Consider the following 20,203-nt stretch of genomic DNA (forward strand, 5'->3'; position numbering starts at 1 on the left):
TGTTCCGGAAGGTCTGACACTTTTATATATATCTTAAATTAAAGCTAATGTAATATACTTTATAATGGTAAAAAAAAATTTCGGACTTTATTTTATCTTCATGGTGAAAACAGACATTAAACTTAATAAAAAAAATACGATTTTTGTAAAAAAATTCTTTTTTATATTTTTAACTTTATAATGCTATAACTTCTCGAAATATGTATGGATCAATATAATTCTTTTTTTTGTAGATGCATGATGTCTTTACCTATCATTTGGTATATTTTTTTTATAAATCTGACTTTTTACCTGCCTACCGGGGGGGATTCAAAATGACAACTTTTTCACAAAAAATTGACTTTTTCAACTTAAATTTTGAAAGTGTTCCGAAAGGTCTGAAACTTTTATATATATATCTTAAATTAAAGTTAATGTAATATACTATATTAAGAAAAAAAAAAATTGACCTCTAGACTTATCTTCATGGTGAAAATGGTTACTGAATGCTATTTTTGTGTGGAAATTCTCGATTTTAGTTTTCATATTTTTAACTTTATAATGCTATAACTTATTGAAAAGTGTATTTTTTAAAATTAAACACTATCTAAAGATTTGCATCGAAGCGTTTTATTTTGATAGTGATTTTAATCACTGTCAGATATCATTATACTTGATTCAACTATGCTACGACCCCCCTGTGCTGGGTTTTTTAAAAGTAATAACAGTGTAAAATAAAAATTAAAAAATAATGTGTATAAAGAAAGTTTCAAATTAAATTTTTTTGGTGAGGGTTTGTGGTACATTTTTTTCATGATTTCAGAAAACGCCCAAATTTAAAAAACAAAATAAATTCCTTTTTAAAAATATTTTTTAAAAAGTTATACTAGCTTAATGTCAAAATAAATATTTTCAAAAAGTTGTTAAAAAAATTTACTAAATTGAATGTATTGTAAAAATTTAAATGAAATTAAAAATCATTTTTTTTAAGAAATGATTTATATAGCAACATTTTAGCAAAAAATTTGCATTATTATAGAATAGTTATAGAAAACAAAAATAGAGTTGAAAAATTAATAAATTCGTACTTAATTTGACAATAAATGCATTGGAACTGAATGATTTTAATCGTCTATATGGAAAATAAGGGCTAGGTAACTTTTTAATTGAAAAATTGGAAATTTTTTCAATTTTTAAGGGTAATATCTTTAACTAGATAATACTTTTAATATGATAAAGAAATTTCATAAAACGAGGGGAAACTATGATGATGGGGTCTTTGATATTCATTGAAGTTATTGAATCTAAATGAGATAAAAATCTAATGAGAATTAATACCTTTTTTAAGGTATTTTAAAATAAAATAAAATATAAAATCGAAAATTTTCACACAAATAGCATTCGGTAGCCATTTTCACCGTGAAGATAAAATAAAGTCCGAAATTTTTTTTTTCATGATAAAGTATATTACATTAGCTTTAATTTAAGATATATATAAAAGTGTCAGACTTTCCGGAACATTTACAAAATTTAAATTAAAAAAATTTATTTTTTGTGAAAAAGTTGTCATTTTAACTCCCTCCCAGTGGGCAGGTAATGGGTTAAATTTATAAAATAAATATACCAAATAAAAGGTAATAATATCATGCATCTATATAAAAAAAAATATAATTATATGTTCATTTTTGAAAAAGTTATGGCACTTTTAAGTAAAAAAAATTGAAAAAATTTCGAAAATTAGCGATTTGTAAATTTGTAATTTTTTTGGAGGTTTCCCCCATTTACGGGGAACGAGGGAATTTTTTTCAATTTTTGAGGGTAATGTCTGAGATAAGATACGATTTGTGATCTTTTGACGTATTATTGAAAGAAATCGGTTCGGTGATAGCTGAGAAAAAGTGGTAACAGACACAAAAAAAAAAAAATAAACACATCTTAGTAAAATCAATACCTTCTCAGCTTCGCATCGAAGCTAAAATAAAAGACACATCATAGTAAAATGAATACCTTCTCAGTTTCGCATCGAAGATAAAAACTTGTTGATAATAACTAACCGCTTGGACGCTCTGAGTCGAAATTACATAATAATCGACGATCGTGTTCTTACATTGGATAAACGTAATAGTAGAACGAACGTGCACTTGAATGTCAACGGGTGTCATTTAACCAAAATAGCTGATAAACGAAATAATAATAGTCATAAATAAAAATATTTGTTTAATGATATTCAGGGTAGTATTATAAATATTAAAAATGTTAATTATACTTTTGGATCACTGTGATTATTGATATTTATATGATTTTTACAATTGAATAACTTTATATAATTAAAATTATATGTATTATACATCTGAATCGCAATGTGTATTCAATATCACATCTTTTATACATTTAGATTACTGTGTATATTCAAAATTATATCTGTTATACATCTGGATCGCATTATATATTGAAATTTATCCGATTAATGTAATACAATCAGTATATCTATATTCAAATTTTTATGATTTATACATTTGGAGCACTCTCTATACATTTTTTATTTTAGTAAATATATTTAGATTACTCTAAATTTTCAAATATATAAGTTTTATACTTTTGACGAACGTTGTATATTGTATTTGTGTCATTTGGATCACTCTGTATATTCAAATTTNGTATTTGTGTCATTTGGATCACTCTCTATATTCAAATTTTTATATATTTTGTATTTGGATCACTTTTTATATTCAAATTTACATGATTTATACTTTTGGGTAGCTCAGATTTTGAAACTCATTGTTTACTAAAAATACAGTTGATTTTCTTTTGGAAGACTCTGATTATTATTATTTATAAGGTTTTTACTCCTAAATAATAATTTTTTGGCTTCTACGTTTAAATCGCTCATTATAACTTAGTGATTACTAGTTTTCACATACTACCACACCTGATGTTGGTCGTTTTTGTATAGCGCTACCGTTCAAAGACAAGATTTCCGCGGAGTGCAATAAAAATACCGCTGACATGAGTGCACCTTCGCTTTACCACGGGCTCAGCGAATCTCGTAATTTAGCTTTCAAAAGATTATATAATGTCGAATAATGTCTATTAAAAATGCTGATTTTTGCGATGCGTACCGTAAATTTATGAATGAATATTTGTCGCCCGGTTACATGAAACTATCTACACGACCCGACAAATATTTTATCCCTTACTACACAATGGTAAAACAAGACGAAGATTTATCCTCAATTTAATTATTACAGTGTATTGTTCATTGGAACGGTCCATATTTTTTACATCTACCTGATGGCCGCACTCGAAATTTACGCCTTCAAGCACTGTCAATTTGTCTGACGTAAAACCCGTTAAATCCGTAACGCTTGTTATCCGCGACATATTCTCTGACTATTATCTATTAATGCATTTCTCGTCATTAGCAAAACTACAGCGTTCAATTTCGTATAGCCTTCGTTTTGTTAATGGAGCTATACTTAAACGAAAATGTAATATGTATTAATTACGTTGATTGAACAAACTCGTGCGATTCATGTTGCTGTTCGTCTAACGCAAAAAACCTATTTCACCGGTTTGTTAAAATTATTGTCAAAACCAAATGTTACAATCTGTTTTGTACGAAGCAGCTAGACCGTAGGACGGCTAGTTGTGCACCGCACTAGAATGCCGGTTTACCTTAAGCCTGTATAAATCGTTATTATTGATGCAGGAGTGGGTCAGTTAGAGGATTACGGTTAATGGTTTATCCAATAAGTAACGAGAGTAAACAATAAACACATATATTAGAAATTCTTTCGGTAGTATCTTAATATTAAGGGGTAACGAGGGGGGCCTTAAATACTAATGCCTGGCGAAGCGGCATAAAACAAATAGTTAATCTCAATTAAAACAAACAATAAATATCACTAAAAATAATATAAAACTCAGCTGTATAGATGAAGATGTTGATAGTGATGAGTAAACTGTATGAGTACTTGTGGTAATGGTGTCGAACAACAGAGTATCACGTGTCAGAGTGTAGATCCAGACATGTAATTGCAGATGATAACAGACAGTGAAAAGCGTCTAAGGCAATGAAGATATTTAGTGATGGTCAGGGCCCAATCACTGGAGACGTGCAAGGTCACGAGAACTTGAGCACAAGGGTGCAACAACAAATAATAAAAATTATGGCGTACGATGGCCGAACAATTTACTATTAAAGCGATGGCGTTTGCTACAGGAAAGAAAGACACATGAAACAATGTCTGACTGACAATGAACTGTACATGGATGAAAACCGACACGGAGATCACCGATTTAATGTTGGGTGGGCAAGGGAGTGAGTCAGGCACGTATCCAGGAGGGGGGCCAAGCGGCCCCCCCCACCGATAACCTGAAATTCAAAAAATTTTTCCATGTGAGGTTTTCCATAGAAAAGTCTTCAATGTAGAATTTTTTCAGTATAGCAATTTCTATTCTTTGAAATTTAAGTTTTCGGTCGACAGTAAGGACATCCAGCGTTTCAAATTACATACGCAGTATAAATATATTATATTTGTACATATATGATTATTTACTTTTATGTTGAGTTGTGAATAATGACACTAATTACTAAAGCAGTTATTTTGTTTGTTTATAATACATGTCCATTACAAACCACACCACGGCCAAGGCGGAATACCCATTGACGATAACTTTAGATAAAAAAAAAAAACCAAACCTAATGGAATTACCAAATGTGTTGATGTTTGATGTTTATGATAACAAAACTGTGGATGATAGCAATGTGCTATTTTTATTATATCTATCAAAAATTTTGACGCGTTCGTTTGATCGAAATTAAAATTTGTGATTGTGTAGTTAATTTAATAAGTAATTTATCAATAAAAAATTATTATTAATAAACAGTAATGTTATTTATAAATCATAATACATTTATTCGTCATGAATAAAGATAAATTATGTATTTGTGGTAAAAGTAAGGGAGATTTAAACCAAAACAAATGGCTAAGACACCTAAATTCGTGTAGCAGAAAAAGAAAATCTACCAGTACAACAACCAGCAACATAAAAAAGTTCTTTTCATCGACGAATTCATTCTCCACAACAAATCTGGGTAATGTATAATATTTAACTGACTGATATTTAACTAATGAAAAAAATAGTATTGTAATAACAATAGAATGAATTATTTTAAACTATGTAAATTTTGTTTATCTTTATTGGTTAATCCACACATTTGTTATTTTTATTGATTAAAAAAATTTTTTGTCACATTTTTTTGTTGCATTAAAACCTTTCTATATTCAGAAAAATAAGATCTGATGACAATGAAATGGATAAGATGAATGTTAAATTTTAAAAGTTGTGGTATGCCAGATATTAATGATAAACTTTTAAAACTGTTATATTAAGTTTATATTTTTGAACATTAATTAATTATTATCAACTGAAATTTAACCATTATTCAATAATTATGTGTTATTTTAAATTTTTGTAGACTTCAAAAACATTTAAATGGTTTATTATTTACTTTAGTTAAATTGACTAATAATTATAATTAATCATTTTAATTTTACTTTCTATTATTTTTACAGATCAAGACCTAAAACAAAATCCAAATAAACCAAATGATGGTGGTTTAACAGGTACTTTATAAAAATGTTTTGTTGTATTTATTTTTATCATCTATTAACAAACAGTGAAGTCATTTCTCTAAGTTTCTGTTGAACTCGAGTCTTGAGATTTGTCCTTCCTTGGATTGCCTGACGAAGAGATATTATTGAAAATTATTGATGTGGGAAATTTTTAAAACAAGAATATCAGAATTTCATTTTATCAGGATAATAACTAAAAATGTTGTATTATTTAAGAAAAATGTCAACATAAAGAGCTTACGGTTTGATTATTCTGTCACTTTAACAATTGGTGAATCACAAAATTTCTCACTGTCCTCTGCACTGCTCATTCAACCCAATGGCAAAGAATTAATGCCCTCCAAACCAGAAGCTATAAATCAAAATCTCAAATGAACTACGTGAACGACAAAATAATTACAAAATTTTAACTTAAATTCAGCCTATATTAAAATTTTAGAAGAGCAAAAAATTGAATACCATAGGTACCAACTTAAATCTGAAAAAATGTTTAGGGTAGTAATCCGGGGATTACACCCTGAAACTGACATATGTGATATAAAGCGTGATCTTTCAGACCAAGGACACTTGGCCAATCATGTATCAAATATACAAATTAAAAAAAAAGTTGACTCTAAAAATAAAAATAGTGACTGGACATTTATTCGTCTACCATTATTTTTTGTTGATCTAGAGCCTCAAGATAATAATAAAGACATATACCAGTTAAAAAAGCTTAGTCACCAAATTATTAAAGTGGAGCCACCAAAGAAAACAAAAGGAGTTCCACAGTGCAAGAACTGCCAATTATTTGGACACACTTTAAATTATTGTCACAAATCTCCTAATTGCGTAAAATGCGGAGAAAAACACAGGTCAATTGATTGCACAAAATCCAAAAAGACCAAATCAAAATGTGCCAATTGTGGAGAAAATCATACCGCAAATTGGAAAGGCTGCGCTGCGTATAAAAAAGCAGTTGAAATTTCTCACCCAAAAAAAACTACAGCAGTTCAAAGACTACAAAGTAAACTAGCGAAATCTGTTACAACCAGCATATCATACGCTGAAATGGCTGGTTCATCAGTCCAAAACTTAAAGATACCCCAAACTTTCGAACAAAAAAATCATGTGAAAAATGAGGAAGTACCCTTTGTGGAAGTTATAAATTCCTTAGCTAGTATTACTCAAACATTAGCAATGCTAACTGAAAGATTAGACAGGTTAGAAAACAACCAACCTAAACCTAAAAACAAGCGTAAAAATAATAAAAAATGACCCGTACCATACGGTTTATTGCATGGAACGCTAATGGGCTAGTACAGCGAAAACTTGAATTAGAAAACCTTCTACATCATGAAAATATAGATATTGCTCTTATCTCTGAAATTCACTTTACATCCTGGACTTTTTTTAAAATAAAAAATTATATTACATATACCACCATTCATCCAACCAACAGAGCACGTGGAGGTACAGCTATAATTATTAAAGAGTCTATTAAGCACTATGAGCTAGATAAGTTCTCGGAAAATCATTTACAAGCAACAAGTGTACGAATAAACGACGGGGCCAATGACCTCACTGTCACAGCCATATACTGTCCACCACAAGGAGGTGCTAATGAAGTTAATCTTTTCGAATTTTTTCAGACTCTAGGCGATAGGTTTATTGTCGGAGGAGACTGGAACGCTAAACATAAACATTGGGGCTCGAGATTAAACTCCCCTAAAGGTAATTCTTTGTTTAAAGTAATAAATAGCTTAAACGCGATAACTGTCTCCACAAGAGAGCCAACTTATTGGCCTTCTGACGTTAACAAAATTCCTGATCTACTAGACTTTTACGTGATGAAAGGTATTTCCTCTAATTATGTAAAAGTTGAAGGACTCAATGAGTTAACATCCGATCATACACCCGTACTACTCACTCAAAGCACAAACGTTATTATGAAACAAAAAAAAGTATTTTTAACGACTAAGAAAACTAACTGGGATTTATTCAGAACGTTACTTGAAAATTCACTTTCGCTTTCCGTTAAACTTCAAACATCCAGTGACATTGACTTGGCAGTTCATAATTTTACCAATAATATAATTAACTCAGTGAAAACTGCAACACCTAAGGCTGCAGTAGAAAGAATACGAGAGATCACCTACCCAATAGAAATCAGAGAGTTGGTACAACAAAAGAGAAAAGCTAGGAGAACGTGGCATAGAACGAGACATCCTACTGACAAAAAAAAGTGGAACCACATCAGTCGGTTACTCCACAACAAAATAAAAGAAATGAAAAACGAAACTTTTAAAACTTACTTGAGCGAACTTTCTGCAACCCAAGATACTGACTACTCTCTGTGGAAAGCTACTAAACGACTAAAAAGGCCTTTAACACACGTGCCACCTATTCGCAAAGAAGACGGCACGTGGGCACGAAGTGAATATGAAAAAGCTGAAGTATATGCATGTTACTTAGAGACTGTATTTAAACCTAATAATATAGTTTCAGAACTTGACGGACTCTATAGTTTACAATTAGATAGAAATCGGGAGAAAATAAAATATTTTTCACCATTAGAAGTGGCGCAAGAAATTGATAACAACATCAATGTAAAAAAAGCACCAGGTTACGATGAAATCAGCCCGAGAATGATAAAAGAATTGCCTAAGAAGGCGATTATTTATCTTACATACATCTTCAATGCAATTTTACGAACTGAATACGTTCCAAAACTATGGAAAAAAGCTCAGGTCATAATGTTACTAAAACCAGGTAAACCACCAGATCAGGTAACATCTTACCGGCCAATATCACTCTTACCTTGTTTATCTAAGCTTTTTGAAAAAGTTCTTCTTAAAAGGATAAAACCTTTGATTGAAGAAAAGCAACTTTTACCTGACCACCAATTTGGTTTCCGCAATAAGCACTCTACAATTGATCAAGTTCACCGAGTTACCAATGTTATTAACCAGGCTCTTGAAGAGAAAAAGTACTGTTGTGCAGTTTTCTTAGACGTTGCGCAGGCGTTTGATAAAGTTTGGCATGAAGGACTATTTATAAAATTAAGAGAACAACTACCACACACTTGGTGCGCGTTATTAGAATCTTACTTGACTGAACGAGAGTTTCGGGTAATGCATGAGCAAGCTGTTACAGATTGGAAAACTATAACAGCAGGAGTACCACAAGGTAGTGTTTTAGGACCTATTTTGTATTTACTTTATACTGCTGACATTCCATCAACCAATGATACGACAACTGCCATGTTCGCTGATGATACGGCTGTATTAGCAACCAGTTATAGTCAACAGTCTGCAACTGGTAAATTACAAAACTCGATCAATAATATCTTCTTATGGACAAGACGTTGGAAAATTAAAATCAATAGTGACAAATCAGTACATGTCAATTATACACTTCGTAATACCAATAATATTCCTATCAAAATGAATCATCAAATTATCCCACAAAAAGATTCGGCTAAATACCTAGGAATGCACTTAGACTCACGTCTTAATTGGAAACACCATGTACGCCAGAAAAGTTTGCAAATAAAACTAAAAATGAAAAAGTTATACTGGTTGATCGGGAAACATTCCGAACTTTCATTAAATAACAAACGTCTACTTTACGTAGCTATCATAAAACCAATTTGGACTTACGGTATACAACTGTGGGGTTGTACTAGTAAGTCTAATATTGATGTTATTCAACGATGCCAAAATGTTGCACTCCGTACCATCGTTTCAGCTTATCGGTACGATAGAAATGACATTATACACCGTGATTTGATTTTGCCTACAGTAGCAGAAGAAATTAAGAGATTTGCTCGCAAACATGAGGTGAGATTAACGAACCACATTAACACAGCAGCCATCCAACTTTTGGACAACTCCGAAGACATCAGGCGTCTTAAACGTCATAAACCATATGACTTAATTTAAAATATTTAGTTTTAACTTAGGTTAAGGAGCCACCTCGCTGGAGGTGTCACTCCACACACGTTTATTCTTTATTAATTGTTATAAAACTATGTTTCATATACAATTATTGTAAAATATATTTATAAAGATAATTTTATCGTTTAAATAATAAAGCCATTTGGTAGTTTATAAAAAAAAAAAAAAATTCAGCCTATAGAGTCCCTGGTTGTGGCAAATCATCATTTGTATCATTTTTTATGGAAAAATAAGAGGTAACTGTACGAGTTTTGACAATAACTTTCTGTTGGCTCAGTTTTTTTATCTTTGGCTTCGTTTTTTTTTTTGTCATCCTCCTTTTTCCTTACCCAAACACATAGTGAATTTTCAACTTTTTTGACCATAAATCTATTTTTAGTGTCAGTATGTCTTTGAAATGATCACCAATGGTCTAGTGTTCCCGTCAAGGACCTACTTTCCTTAGGTATCCTGTTTAATATCGGGTATATAATAAATTATACTGTTTATAATGCTCTTTTCTGTGATTCCAGAGAAGTTAAAATCGTACCCTTTTGAAAAAAAACTCTATACTAATTCGATTATCGATGTTGTTCGATTTTACATATTACTACTATATTTTATCACCATCTTTATGATAAAAAATAAATTGATAAATTTTAAAATAATTGATAAGAATAAATCACCGAATATAAGAATTGGTGCAAATTGTTTGATTCTTATTATCTAGTCATAAAAACAATTTATTGGATTAAAAGTCAAAGTACTTTTTATTATTATTTTAACTTTGAATTTTTGCCATAATCAATATACCGAAACCATTGCTCTATGTAAACGCTTTTAGTAAGGTTATCGGAGGCGTGTATTAATTTAAGTGTGTATATAAAAATTTCATTAATTATGTTAATGAAGAATAAATTTCATTAAATCAATATTTTTATAGAGAAACAGTTACTGCAAAATCTTACAAAATTACAAAGTCTGCAGCCAAAAAAGTTGTTGTTATTACAGTAGCTAATACTGGTCATGGAAATGAAGCAGCTCGATTGCTTGCTATTAAAAATGCAACAGTAATAATGACTTGTCGCGACATGGAAAAATTTGAAAATAATTCAATTTTATGTAGTCATGTAATTTTTACTCATCTTTAATGTCAGTTGAAGATATTAATGCAATAATAATAATTATGTTTTTGAAATTTTTTAGGAAATTAAAACTAGACATTTTTTAAGAATGTCCATATATAACATTTTTCACATCATACATTTAGGTTCACAAATTTTGTTGAACAAAAGAACTTTTTTAGTTTTGGACTGGTGTTTTCTTTAAATAGTTTGTAAAGTTTTTGAATTTTTTCGGGAACAGGGTTAGAGCATGTTTACATTAAACAACCATATGCTGTGAGATAAGACCAGTTTGTCGGAAATGGCCGTTTTAAGTTGGCAAGAATAAAGGTGCAGATAGTGTAAACCTGACAAAAAAAAAAATTGAGCGGGCAATATGAATATGACGAGAAATGAAAAAAAATCTCTTAACATTATTTTTATTATTGATGATTATTTATTAAACGATAGATACAATAATTATTAATCCAAATACCAGTAAAAATATTTACGATAATTTTACAGAAAAATTTATTTAGATAATTTTATAATAGTAACGATAAGTAATTTAACTTAATTTGTGAAAACAATTATTTAATTTTAATGTTAACACCTTATAGAATATATGTCTATAAATGGTACATATTATATTCTGGTACAATAATAAATAAAGTAGACCTAAGACCATCAAGATATTATGATGCTATCAAAGATGTGAAACATCAAATATTAGGAGATCAATAAAATTCTTATTAAAAATATAAATAAATCAAAATTTTATAATTTTTAAAATTAAATTAGTAATTTTTTTAATAAATAAATCAGTAAATGGTAAATTAAATTAATTAATCAATATTAGAATTTTGTATTCTTTTGTTGACAAACATACTTCTGATTGGATTATTTATGTCAATTGTCTAATAATAAAACTTGAATTATTTTTTTATTATCGAGCAGAAAATTTTTAAAAATTGGTCCTCAATGATCAATTGATGGTAGGTCCTGAAATAAAAATATGAATAAAAAATATAATTTTAATTATTGTCACAGTTGAATTTTTATTCTAATCATCTTACAACTAAAAGGATTTTAATAATTAATGATAATATTTTAATTCACCCATGTATTTTTAATTTACATTTGAATGGTTTTTGTGAGAAGTTGGTCAAAACAATAACGATAATTATTCAGAAAACGAAAAACACGAGATACTTTAACCTGATAGTAATTATGAATATTAAAGTTCAATTAGCAATAAAATAATAACTAAATTACTTATGGAAACACAATATTAACACTACGCATAATTTAATTGTTAAGTAACTTAAAATTGATAAAAATTTGTCTTGATCTGCTTCTCAAAAAAACATTCCATACATATTAAGTAAATGATATATTATACCTTGCATGCATAAAATGATTAAGATGTGTATACATTGTATACAGAGTGATTTTTTTATCATAACCCACTCAATTACTTGCAGAATAATAATAATTTAAACATTTTTTTTTTTTATTATCTTTAGTTACACATTATTCTTGAATTTTTAACTATGTAATACTTTTTAAGTTCATCCCTTATGCCTTGGAGGGGGGTCAACTTTGTTTTTTTAAATGGTAACACATATTTTTAATTTAATAAAATGTTTGAGTTTTTAATTTAATAGTAAATGGCATTTGAATTTTTAATATAACTTTATTAGCTTATTAGATATAAACATTTAAAGTTTCAAAATTTTGAGTTAATATACATGTATAATACACATGGGATTGTAAATACAGGTAGTTAATTGGATTTTTATGACATTGCTGTCTCAGTCACGGATTGTTTATTATCAATTATGATTATCAATAGATATACTTTCTGTATTGTCAGTTAGTGTATTTATAAACTCATAACAATGTGCCTTACTATCATTGATAATAACAATGCTGTGTACCTGCTAATATCGATGTCATAAAAAATCAATTAGCTACCTGTATTTGTAATCCCTTGTGTATTATACCTATATATTAACTCAAAAATTTGAAACTTTAAATGATTATATCTAATAAACGAATTAAGTTATATTAAAAATTCAAATGCCATTTACTATTAAATTAAAAACTCAAACATTTTATTAAATTAATAATATGTGTTACCATTTAAAAAAACAAAGTTGACCCCCTTACAAGGCATAAGGGATGAACTTAAAAAGTATTATATAGTTAAAAATTCAAGAATAATGTGTAACTAAAGATAATAATAAAAAAAAATGTTTGAATTATTATTATTCTGCAAGTAATTGAGTGGGTTATGATAAAAAAATCACCCTGTATAGTCAGTTTATTGAAAATCGTTCTACATCTATTTCTTTTTTAAGAATATACGTGTTTCAAAGGCAGACAATTATTATAGATAAATAACTTAAATAATTATGGATATCTGCATACATTATAGCTGATTTTTCTCGGAATTTTGTTAAGAGTAAGAGAAGTATATGACCTTTATAGGTCGAGATATATTTTTAAAAGTTTACGTTCCTATCATAAAGAGAAATAAATGGGTTTAATCTTTATAATGTAAAATCCTATCATAATATTAAAATTGTTATTAATATTTTGATAACTGATATAATTAAAAAAAATAACTATTAATTTACATTTAACTTAATGTTAGTAATTTTTACTTACTACTACCACCATCAACACCATTTAAATATAATAAATTTTTTTATTATTTTAAATCGCTAAAAAAATACTAAAATGTAGTATTTTGTTTATGTATATCGATTAGCGATACAGCTTATAGTTAAGAATCAATGTGTGGTCGAATCTCCGCCTTGCTGGGCTGGAACGTCAAGTGCTACTTATTTATTTAGTTTTGTGTCTATTTATTGTGTATTAGTGAGTATGTCAAGTCATATATCGGCAATTGTTTAAAATGCATCATATTCTCACCAAAGGAGGGGAAAAGTGAGGGTTTCTTAAATATTATTAATAAAGGCGACAAGCCATTTCACACCATTCACGTTGACCATTACGGTCCCTCGAGTCAGACTATAGGACGGTTTAAGTATGTTTTCGCTATTGTCGACGCTTTCAGTAAATTTTTAACTTTATACCATGTTCGAACAGTTGCGTCCAAAGAAACGTGTTCGAAGTTGGACCAATATTTTTCATATTATAGTAAACTTATACGAATTATTTCAGACAGGGGATCGTGTTTTAGATCTGATGTTTTTAAAGAATTCTGTTTACAACGCGATATTGACCATGTAATAACAGCCGTGCAATCGCCTTCGTCTAATGGACAAGTCGAACGTTACAACAGAAGTCTAACGGTCATGTTATCAAAAATGGTGTATGAACACGGTAAAAACTGTGCAAGTGGGCTTTTTTATTAGTAATTCTAATTTTATTAGTAACAACAATGTGGTTTGCCACTTGCATAACGACTAGCTATAGTAGCAATGGTCGCCACCACCTAAGCGAGGTGTCACACCTATCATATATGATTACCGGACCATAGGTGAAATTTAATTTTAAGTTAATTAAAAGTATAATCTACGTTAATATGTCGTTATATGTATAAATTACTATAATACCTCATGGTTTATTAAACACAATTATGACAATTAAAGTTGTATGTGGTTGATATGTAAAACATACCGTAGCCCGTGTCTAGATTAAGGAATAGGAATGAAATACACGCGAGTAATTAAGTTACTCGCGCAATAAAATAAATATTACAATTGAAATTAATAAGGAAATTTAATTTAATTGTTAAAAAAAGAAAATTAAGTTAAACATGGACAAAAATGCGAATGCATCAAAAACCATGTCTACAAATAAAGGCAATACAAATAAAATAAAATATTTAAACAAATAATATTACAAACATCACGGACGGTATTGGAACACATCCGTTAATGTTAATCGGAAATTAATGGAGAACACCAGGAGCGGTCTGGACACTCGCTCCTTAGCGTTGGCTAGAAGAAAAGGGAAACACGTGCTCTCCACACATAAACAAAATTAAGTTAATTTACAATAAAATAAAATAAAATGAAATAAAATAAAATATAGCTCATTACATAAATATAATATAAAAAAGAAAACGATACCCGGTCTCCGAAGAGACCCATCCGATGGTCTGGATGCTTTGTCGAAAAGACCTGGCCGTTCGCCGCTGGCGGCTTTACTCCATCATTGTACAAAAAGTGTCAATAAAAAAATAAACGTGTGCACCCTAGCACGATCAATGACAGAAGAAAGAATAGAGAAGAGTCAACACCGATCTAACGGCAATTTCAAATCGATAACGGCCAGCCTTTTTGGAAGGGATCAATACTGATAAACAATTAGATTTTAATTATATTTCTCTTTTATCGCCTTATCTAGCGGTCAGAGGCAAAATAATGAGTGGTTGACACCGCTGTGTCAGAAAAAGTTTCTTTCGCGTGATAAAATAAATAAGTAGACATAACAAAAAATCATAAACGGTCCACCTTCGAATTTGTGACGTTACAACTGGAACGATCATTTAAGTAAAATTCAATTTCCCGTTAATAACACCATCAATCAATCTAATAAAAATACTCCGACTAAGATAATGTTTGGCATGGAGCAGACCGGAGAGATTAATTATTATGTGCGATTGTATTTAGAAACGTTATAGGAAGGTAGTGGAGAACGTGATTTTAATGTTATCCGAAATAATGCACAGCAAAATATTCGGGAAGTGCAGCTTAGTAAAAAAGTGTACTATGATGTAAAAAACAAGCAGCAACAAAGTATCAAGTGGGGAATTTAGTTATGATTCGGAACATCGACACGACTCCTAATGTGTGCAAAAAACTCATACCCAAATTTAAAGGGCCCTATAGAATTAGTAAGGTACTTCCCAATGATATGTATGTCGTGGTTGACGTCGAGGGATTCCAAGTCACTCAAATCCCTTTAAATACTGTTATTGCCGCTAGGGATATTAAATACTGGATTCGTCCTCATTCATATTGATTAAAAAAAATGTATTTATTATTTATATGTATTTTAACTGAATAACAATGAATTTTATTTTATCATTCTTGATTATTATTATTTTACTAATAGTTATTGATCATTATTATTTGATTATTTTATTGTCTTTATTATATTATTACTTAGGTAAGCATTATATATGTATTTATTGAATATGTGAATTTATGTGAACTTATTTCTTATTAATTATGTAATCTATTTAATTTTATGCGAGACTAAATAATATTGTTCGAGATCGACCAAATGTCAGGATGGCCGAGCTGTAGTATTTTGTTTATATATATCGATTAGCGATAAGGCTTATTGTTAAGAATCAGTGTGTGGTCGAATCTCCGCCGTGCTGGGCTGAAGCGTTAAGTGCTACTTATGTATTTAGTTTTGTGTCTATTTATTGTATATTAGTTATCTACCGAATAAATCGTAACCATTAAGGGAAATTATTGTTACTTTTTATTTTAATATATAATTATCTCCTACAAAAATTAAAAATTATTAATTATATATTCATAATTGAAATGTATATAACTTTGAAGGTTCTTATATTTTTATTCAAGTTAATAGTAGGAATTGAGTTTTATTTTATTAACCTGAGTCAAAAGGGCTGTTATCAATTTACATCAAAATTAACCAAAATGATTTATAACATATTTAATAAACACTATTTGAAAGGGTGACAATTATAAAATTTAATTTGCACCAAAATTAAAATTTATAATTCTTTTAATAGCATGTTCCTGTATCAGTGAAAAATAGTAATATATTTCTAAAGGATTTATTGGGAAAAAGTTTTGTAACTCCTAGAAATCTATGAATAAATATAAATATAATATATTTTGCTGTTAATTTACTGAAACATTTTATAAACTTTAAAAATGATTTTTTTCAAAATTAAAAGTACATGAAATAATTGATTGTGTATCCATAATTGTAATATTTATTATATTGATGGTTCATTAAGAATCCATTAACATTAGTATAGTGAAAATATTTATTAGTATCTTAAGTGATAATTAGGTACAAACTACATGTATAATTTGATAAAATTAATATAATTTTCTTTAATTTAATTTCAGCATAATGAACTTCTACTTTTATTTTGTAACCATATATTTTACAACATATGTTTTTGCACCATCTCAAGCAAAGAAAAATATGAAACAAAATCTGCAAGTACTATATATTTTTAAATGTAAATTAAACCACACTTAAAATAGATTATTTACTTGATATAGGATATATTTTGAAAGAGTCTAGAGATTTAGAATCTCTAGAAATCAATGATGATACTAATATATTATAAATATTACTTTAATAAATTATAATATTGATCATTTAAAATTTTAAGTGACATCTAATTGAATGTTAGTAATTTATTGCTTACCTATTGAAGGACTACCCCCATCATCTACATCTAAATAAAATAAAAATAGTAGATTAGTTATCTATTTAATCTTTAAAAGTGTTCAAACTAAAGAATGAATAATATTTTTAACTGATACTAAAAAATTATAATTATAATATATTTTGTTGTTAAATTACTAAAATATTTAAAATTCTTTAAAAATGTATTTTTTTATTACTTGTTTTTTTTTTAAATTAAACGTTAATGAGTTATTGTTTAAAAATATATATTATATTTTTATTTAAATCTTTTATGATGAACATTACCCTGCATAATTTCATCTTCAGAATCTGTGCTCTCCAAGTCTGTCAAAAAGAAATCATAATTTTTTTGTCAGTAGTTATTAATAATTTTATAATTAGACGGGATATAATTAGGCGAGACTGAAAAATGTCTAGTACACCCGCGGTTCAAAATTAAACGTATATTGTTAATTATTGAGTTATTGTCAAAAAATATATCTTCAATTTTTATTTAAATTTTATATAATAAACATTACTGTGCATAATTTCATCTTCAATACTTATGTTATCCAAGTCTGTCAAAGAAAAAAAAATCATCATTTTATAACTGTTATTAATATTTATATACTTAGGCGTGAGTAGGAGAGAGGCCAATAAATGTCTAGTGATAAAAGTAGCTGCAGATGCATTTAAAACCCTATTATTATTTAAAATTACAAAATATTTTCACTTACTGGTCCGAAAGTAATTAACAATCAGTTATTTTAAAGATTTGTACATAACAAAATAATCATTTATAAGTCATTGTTAAGACCAATTTGGTCTTACGGAGCCCAAATATGGGGTTGTGCCAAAACATCACAGCTTAAAACAATTTAAGCCATCCAAGCAATTTCCCTTCGTACAATCACGTCCGCTCCTTGGTATGTCTCCAATCCTACCTTGCATAAAGATTTAAATATTGAACCAGTCGATATTTTAGTTAAATTATACTACAAAAAGTTTCACTCTAAAGTACTTCTACATCCAAATCCATTATTTGCTAACCAACATACAGTTACAATTCCGGATAACCCTCCTCACCGTCTAAAAAGATGCTGGTGCCGTGACCTTTTAAATTAATATTGTGATGGCTAAATAACCAAATCAAGTCATAAGGGTCCCATTACTGGATAGCTTCTCTTTTTCCTGTTTTCAAGTCAAATGTTATTATATTCTATTGTTCACCTATTTGCTTATTGTATCTTTTTTTATGTACATACACTAGTCGACACTACTATTTCTTCAGTTACTCGTCTTGGGAAACAGACGAATAAACCCAGACCTGTTCGGATTACGTTAAATACGCCACTAGCAGTATTAGCGGTTTTGAAGTCCAAAAAATCGTTGACAAATAATGCTCAGTGGAAAAATGCATGGATTGCTTCTGACCTGACTTTTATCAAAGGTCACTGTTATCGTCATTAAAAAAAGAAAGGGATAGAAGTAATGGTCTGGGTGATGGAAACTGGCTCATTAAGTATATTTGTGGTTCACCCTCCTTGGTAAAAAAAAACTAAATCTTGGATCAAGTACATCTTTACCACATAGTATAACAAATTTCTTAAGTGTTAATAATAAAGTAATTTTAAGTAAAAATTCTAAGTATAATTTTTCTGGTTTTTATCTAAAATTTTCGTGGTTTAAAAACTTAACTATTTCATGTTCGTCTTAATATCATTTCATTAAACCATTGTGATTATTTTGTATTAACTGAGACCTGGTTAACAAGTGATGTAAATAGTAACGAACTAGTAATGACAGAGTTTTTTGTGTATCGTAAAGATCGTAATAATTTAAATTGTTTATATACAAAAGGCGGTGGTGTAATTATAGCTGTTCACAAAAAATTTTCTACTACTTTAATCCCCTTACCAAATTCTGCTCTTGAATGTTTAGCTGTCTCGATTAAAACTTTGAATTCTAAAATTATAATTGTCTCCATTTATATCCTTCCTAATAGCTCAACAGAAACTTACAAGAAATACTGTGAAGAAATTGAGTATTTGAAGCTAATATTCCCTAATTGTACTTTTATAATTATGGGCGATTTTAATTTACCTGTCATTAATTGGTTAAATGACGAACAGCATTCAATTGTATCTGGTCTTTCATCTCCTAGGTCTAAAGTATTATCAGAGACAATTGTTTTTGAAAAATTATTTCAATTTAATTTTATTAGTAATTATAAAACTAATATACTTGATTTAATGCTTTCAGATGATAGTAGTCTACAAGTATCAAAAAACTCCTTTCTATTGTTCTTATAGATGCAGCTCATCCATCATTACAAATTGATGGCCCACAAAGTGTATCTTCAAGTGTTATTAATTCCCAACCTTTAGAGTAAAATTTTTATAAAGGAAATTATGTGGCTATGAATGCTTATTTATGTAATATTGATTGAAGTTTTCTATCGAATGATACATTAAATTTCTCAGACGTTGTTTCTAGTTTTTATGATATTTTCTATGATGCTATTGATACTTTTATACCTAAGTTTACTGGTCATAAATCTAATTTTCCTATGTGTTACAGTAAAGATCTAAAGATTTTAATTTTCAATAAAAAGAAACTTCATAAACAATATAAGGTTACTAAAAATGATAATGTATATAATGAATTTTCTCGTCTAAGGAGTTTATGTAAACAAAAATCTAAAAGGTGCTATTCTCTTTGTTTACAAAAATACAAGCAGATATTTCCTTGGATCCTAAATCTTTTTGGCGTTACATTAAAGATCAGAAAGCTGATAACTGTCTACCTGATACAATGGAGTTGTAATATTATATTATTACATATAATATGATGTGAATATTTGTACATGTATGTCACATATCATGATTATACAAGATCACCAAAACAGGGTTTTCTTATTTAAGATACAAAATAACCCTTTAATTATACGATAAAATCTCCCTCTTGTAAAAATTATTAAGTAACGCCTACACGCAGGGACCCCATTTTAATTAACCAATTAAAATATAAAGCCTCAGCTTCCAGGATCACAGTAGAGATCGCTGGGCTACCCCCATCAGACTATAAAAAGCCATTTTCCCCATCTAAACCAGTTCTTTTGACGATTTTAAAATACACAAAATCTACGACAATCTACTCAAGATTTCACTCTCCGGGACTT

The 20,203-nt window shown here is 28.9% G+C and overlaps 2 protein-coding genes across 37 annotated transcripts in view; one reads left to right on the plus strand and one right to left on the minus strand.

Moving 5' to 3' along the window:
* Window positions 1-20,203, plus strand: part of LOC126894757 (uncharacterized) — a 239,303-nt gene that overhangs the window by 170,783 nt on the left and 48,317 nt on the right. The gene's annotated exons all lie outside the window — the stretch shown is intronic.
* The window catches only part of LOC126908504 (E3 ubiquitin-protein ligase Topors-like), a 56,568-nt gene continuing 47,684 nt past the window's right edge, over window positions 11,320-20,203 (minus strand). For 12 of the 36 annotated variants that reach the window (XM_050690910.1, XM_050690918.1, XM_050690932.1 and 9 more), the window contains 4 exons: window positions 17,562-17,600; window positions 17,329-17,367; window positions 17,042-17,071; window positions 16,688-16,833 (listed from right to left, as the gene is read on the minus strand). In XM_050690910.1, coding sequence (XP_050546867.1) covers window positions 16,772-16,833; window positions 17,042-17,071; window positions 17,329-17,367; window positions 17,562-17,600 — 170 coding nt within the window. In that variant the 3' untranslated portion in view covers window positions 16,688-16,771. Of the gene's footprint in view, window positions 11,641-13,311; window positions 13,333-16,686; window positions 16,834-17,041; window positions 17,072-17,328; window positions 17,368-17,561; window positions 17,601-20,203 lie in introns of those variants that run through there. The other 24 variants (XM_050690667.1, XM_050690874.1, XM_050690717.1 and 21 more) reach the window with 9 other exon arrangements.

Source organism: Daktulosphaira vitifoliae, unplaced genomic scaffold (genome assembly GCF_025091365.1).
Source record: "Daktulosphaira vitifoliae isolate Bord-2020 unplaced genomic scaffold, ASM2509136v1 Scaffold_1, whole genome shotgun sequence".
NCBI lineage: Eukaryota > Metazoa > Arthropoda > Insecta > Hemiptera > Phylloxeridae > Daktulosphaira > Daktulosphaira vitifoliae.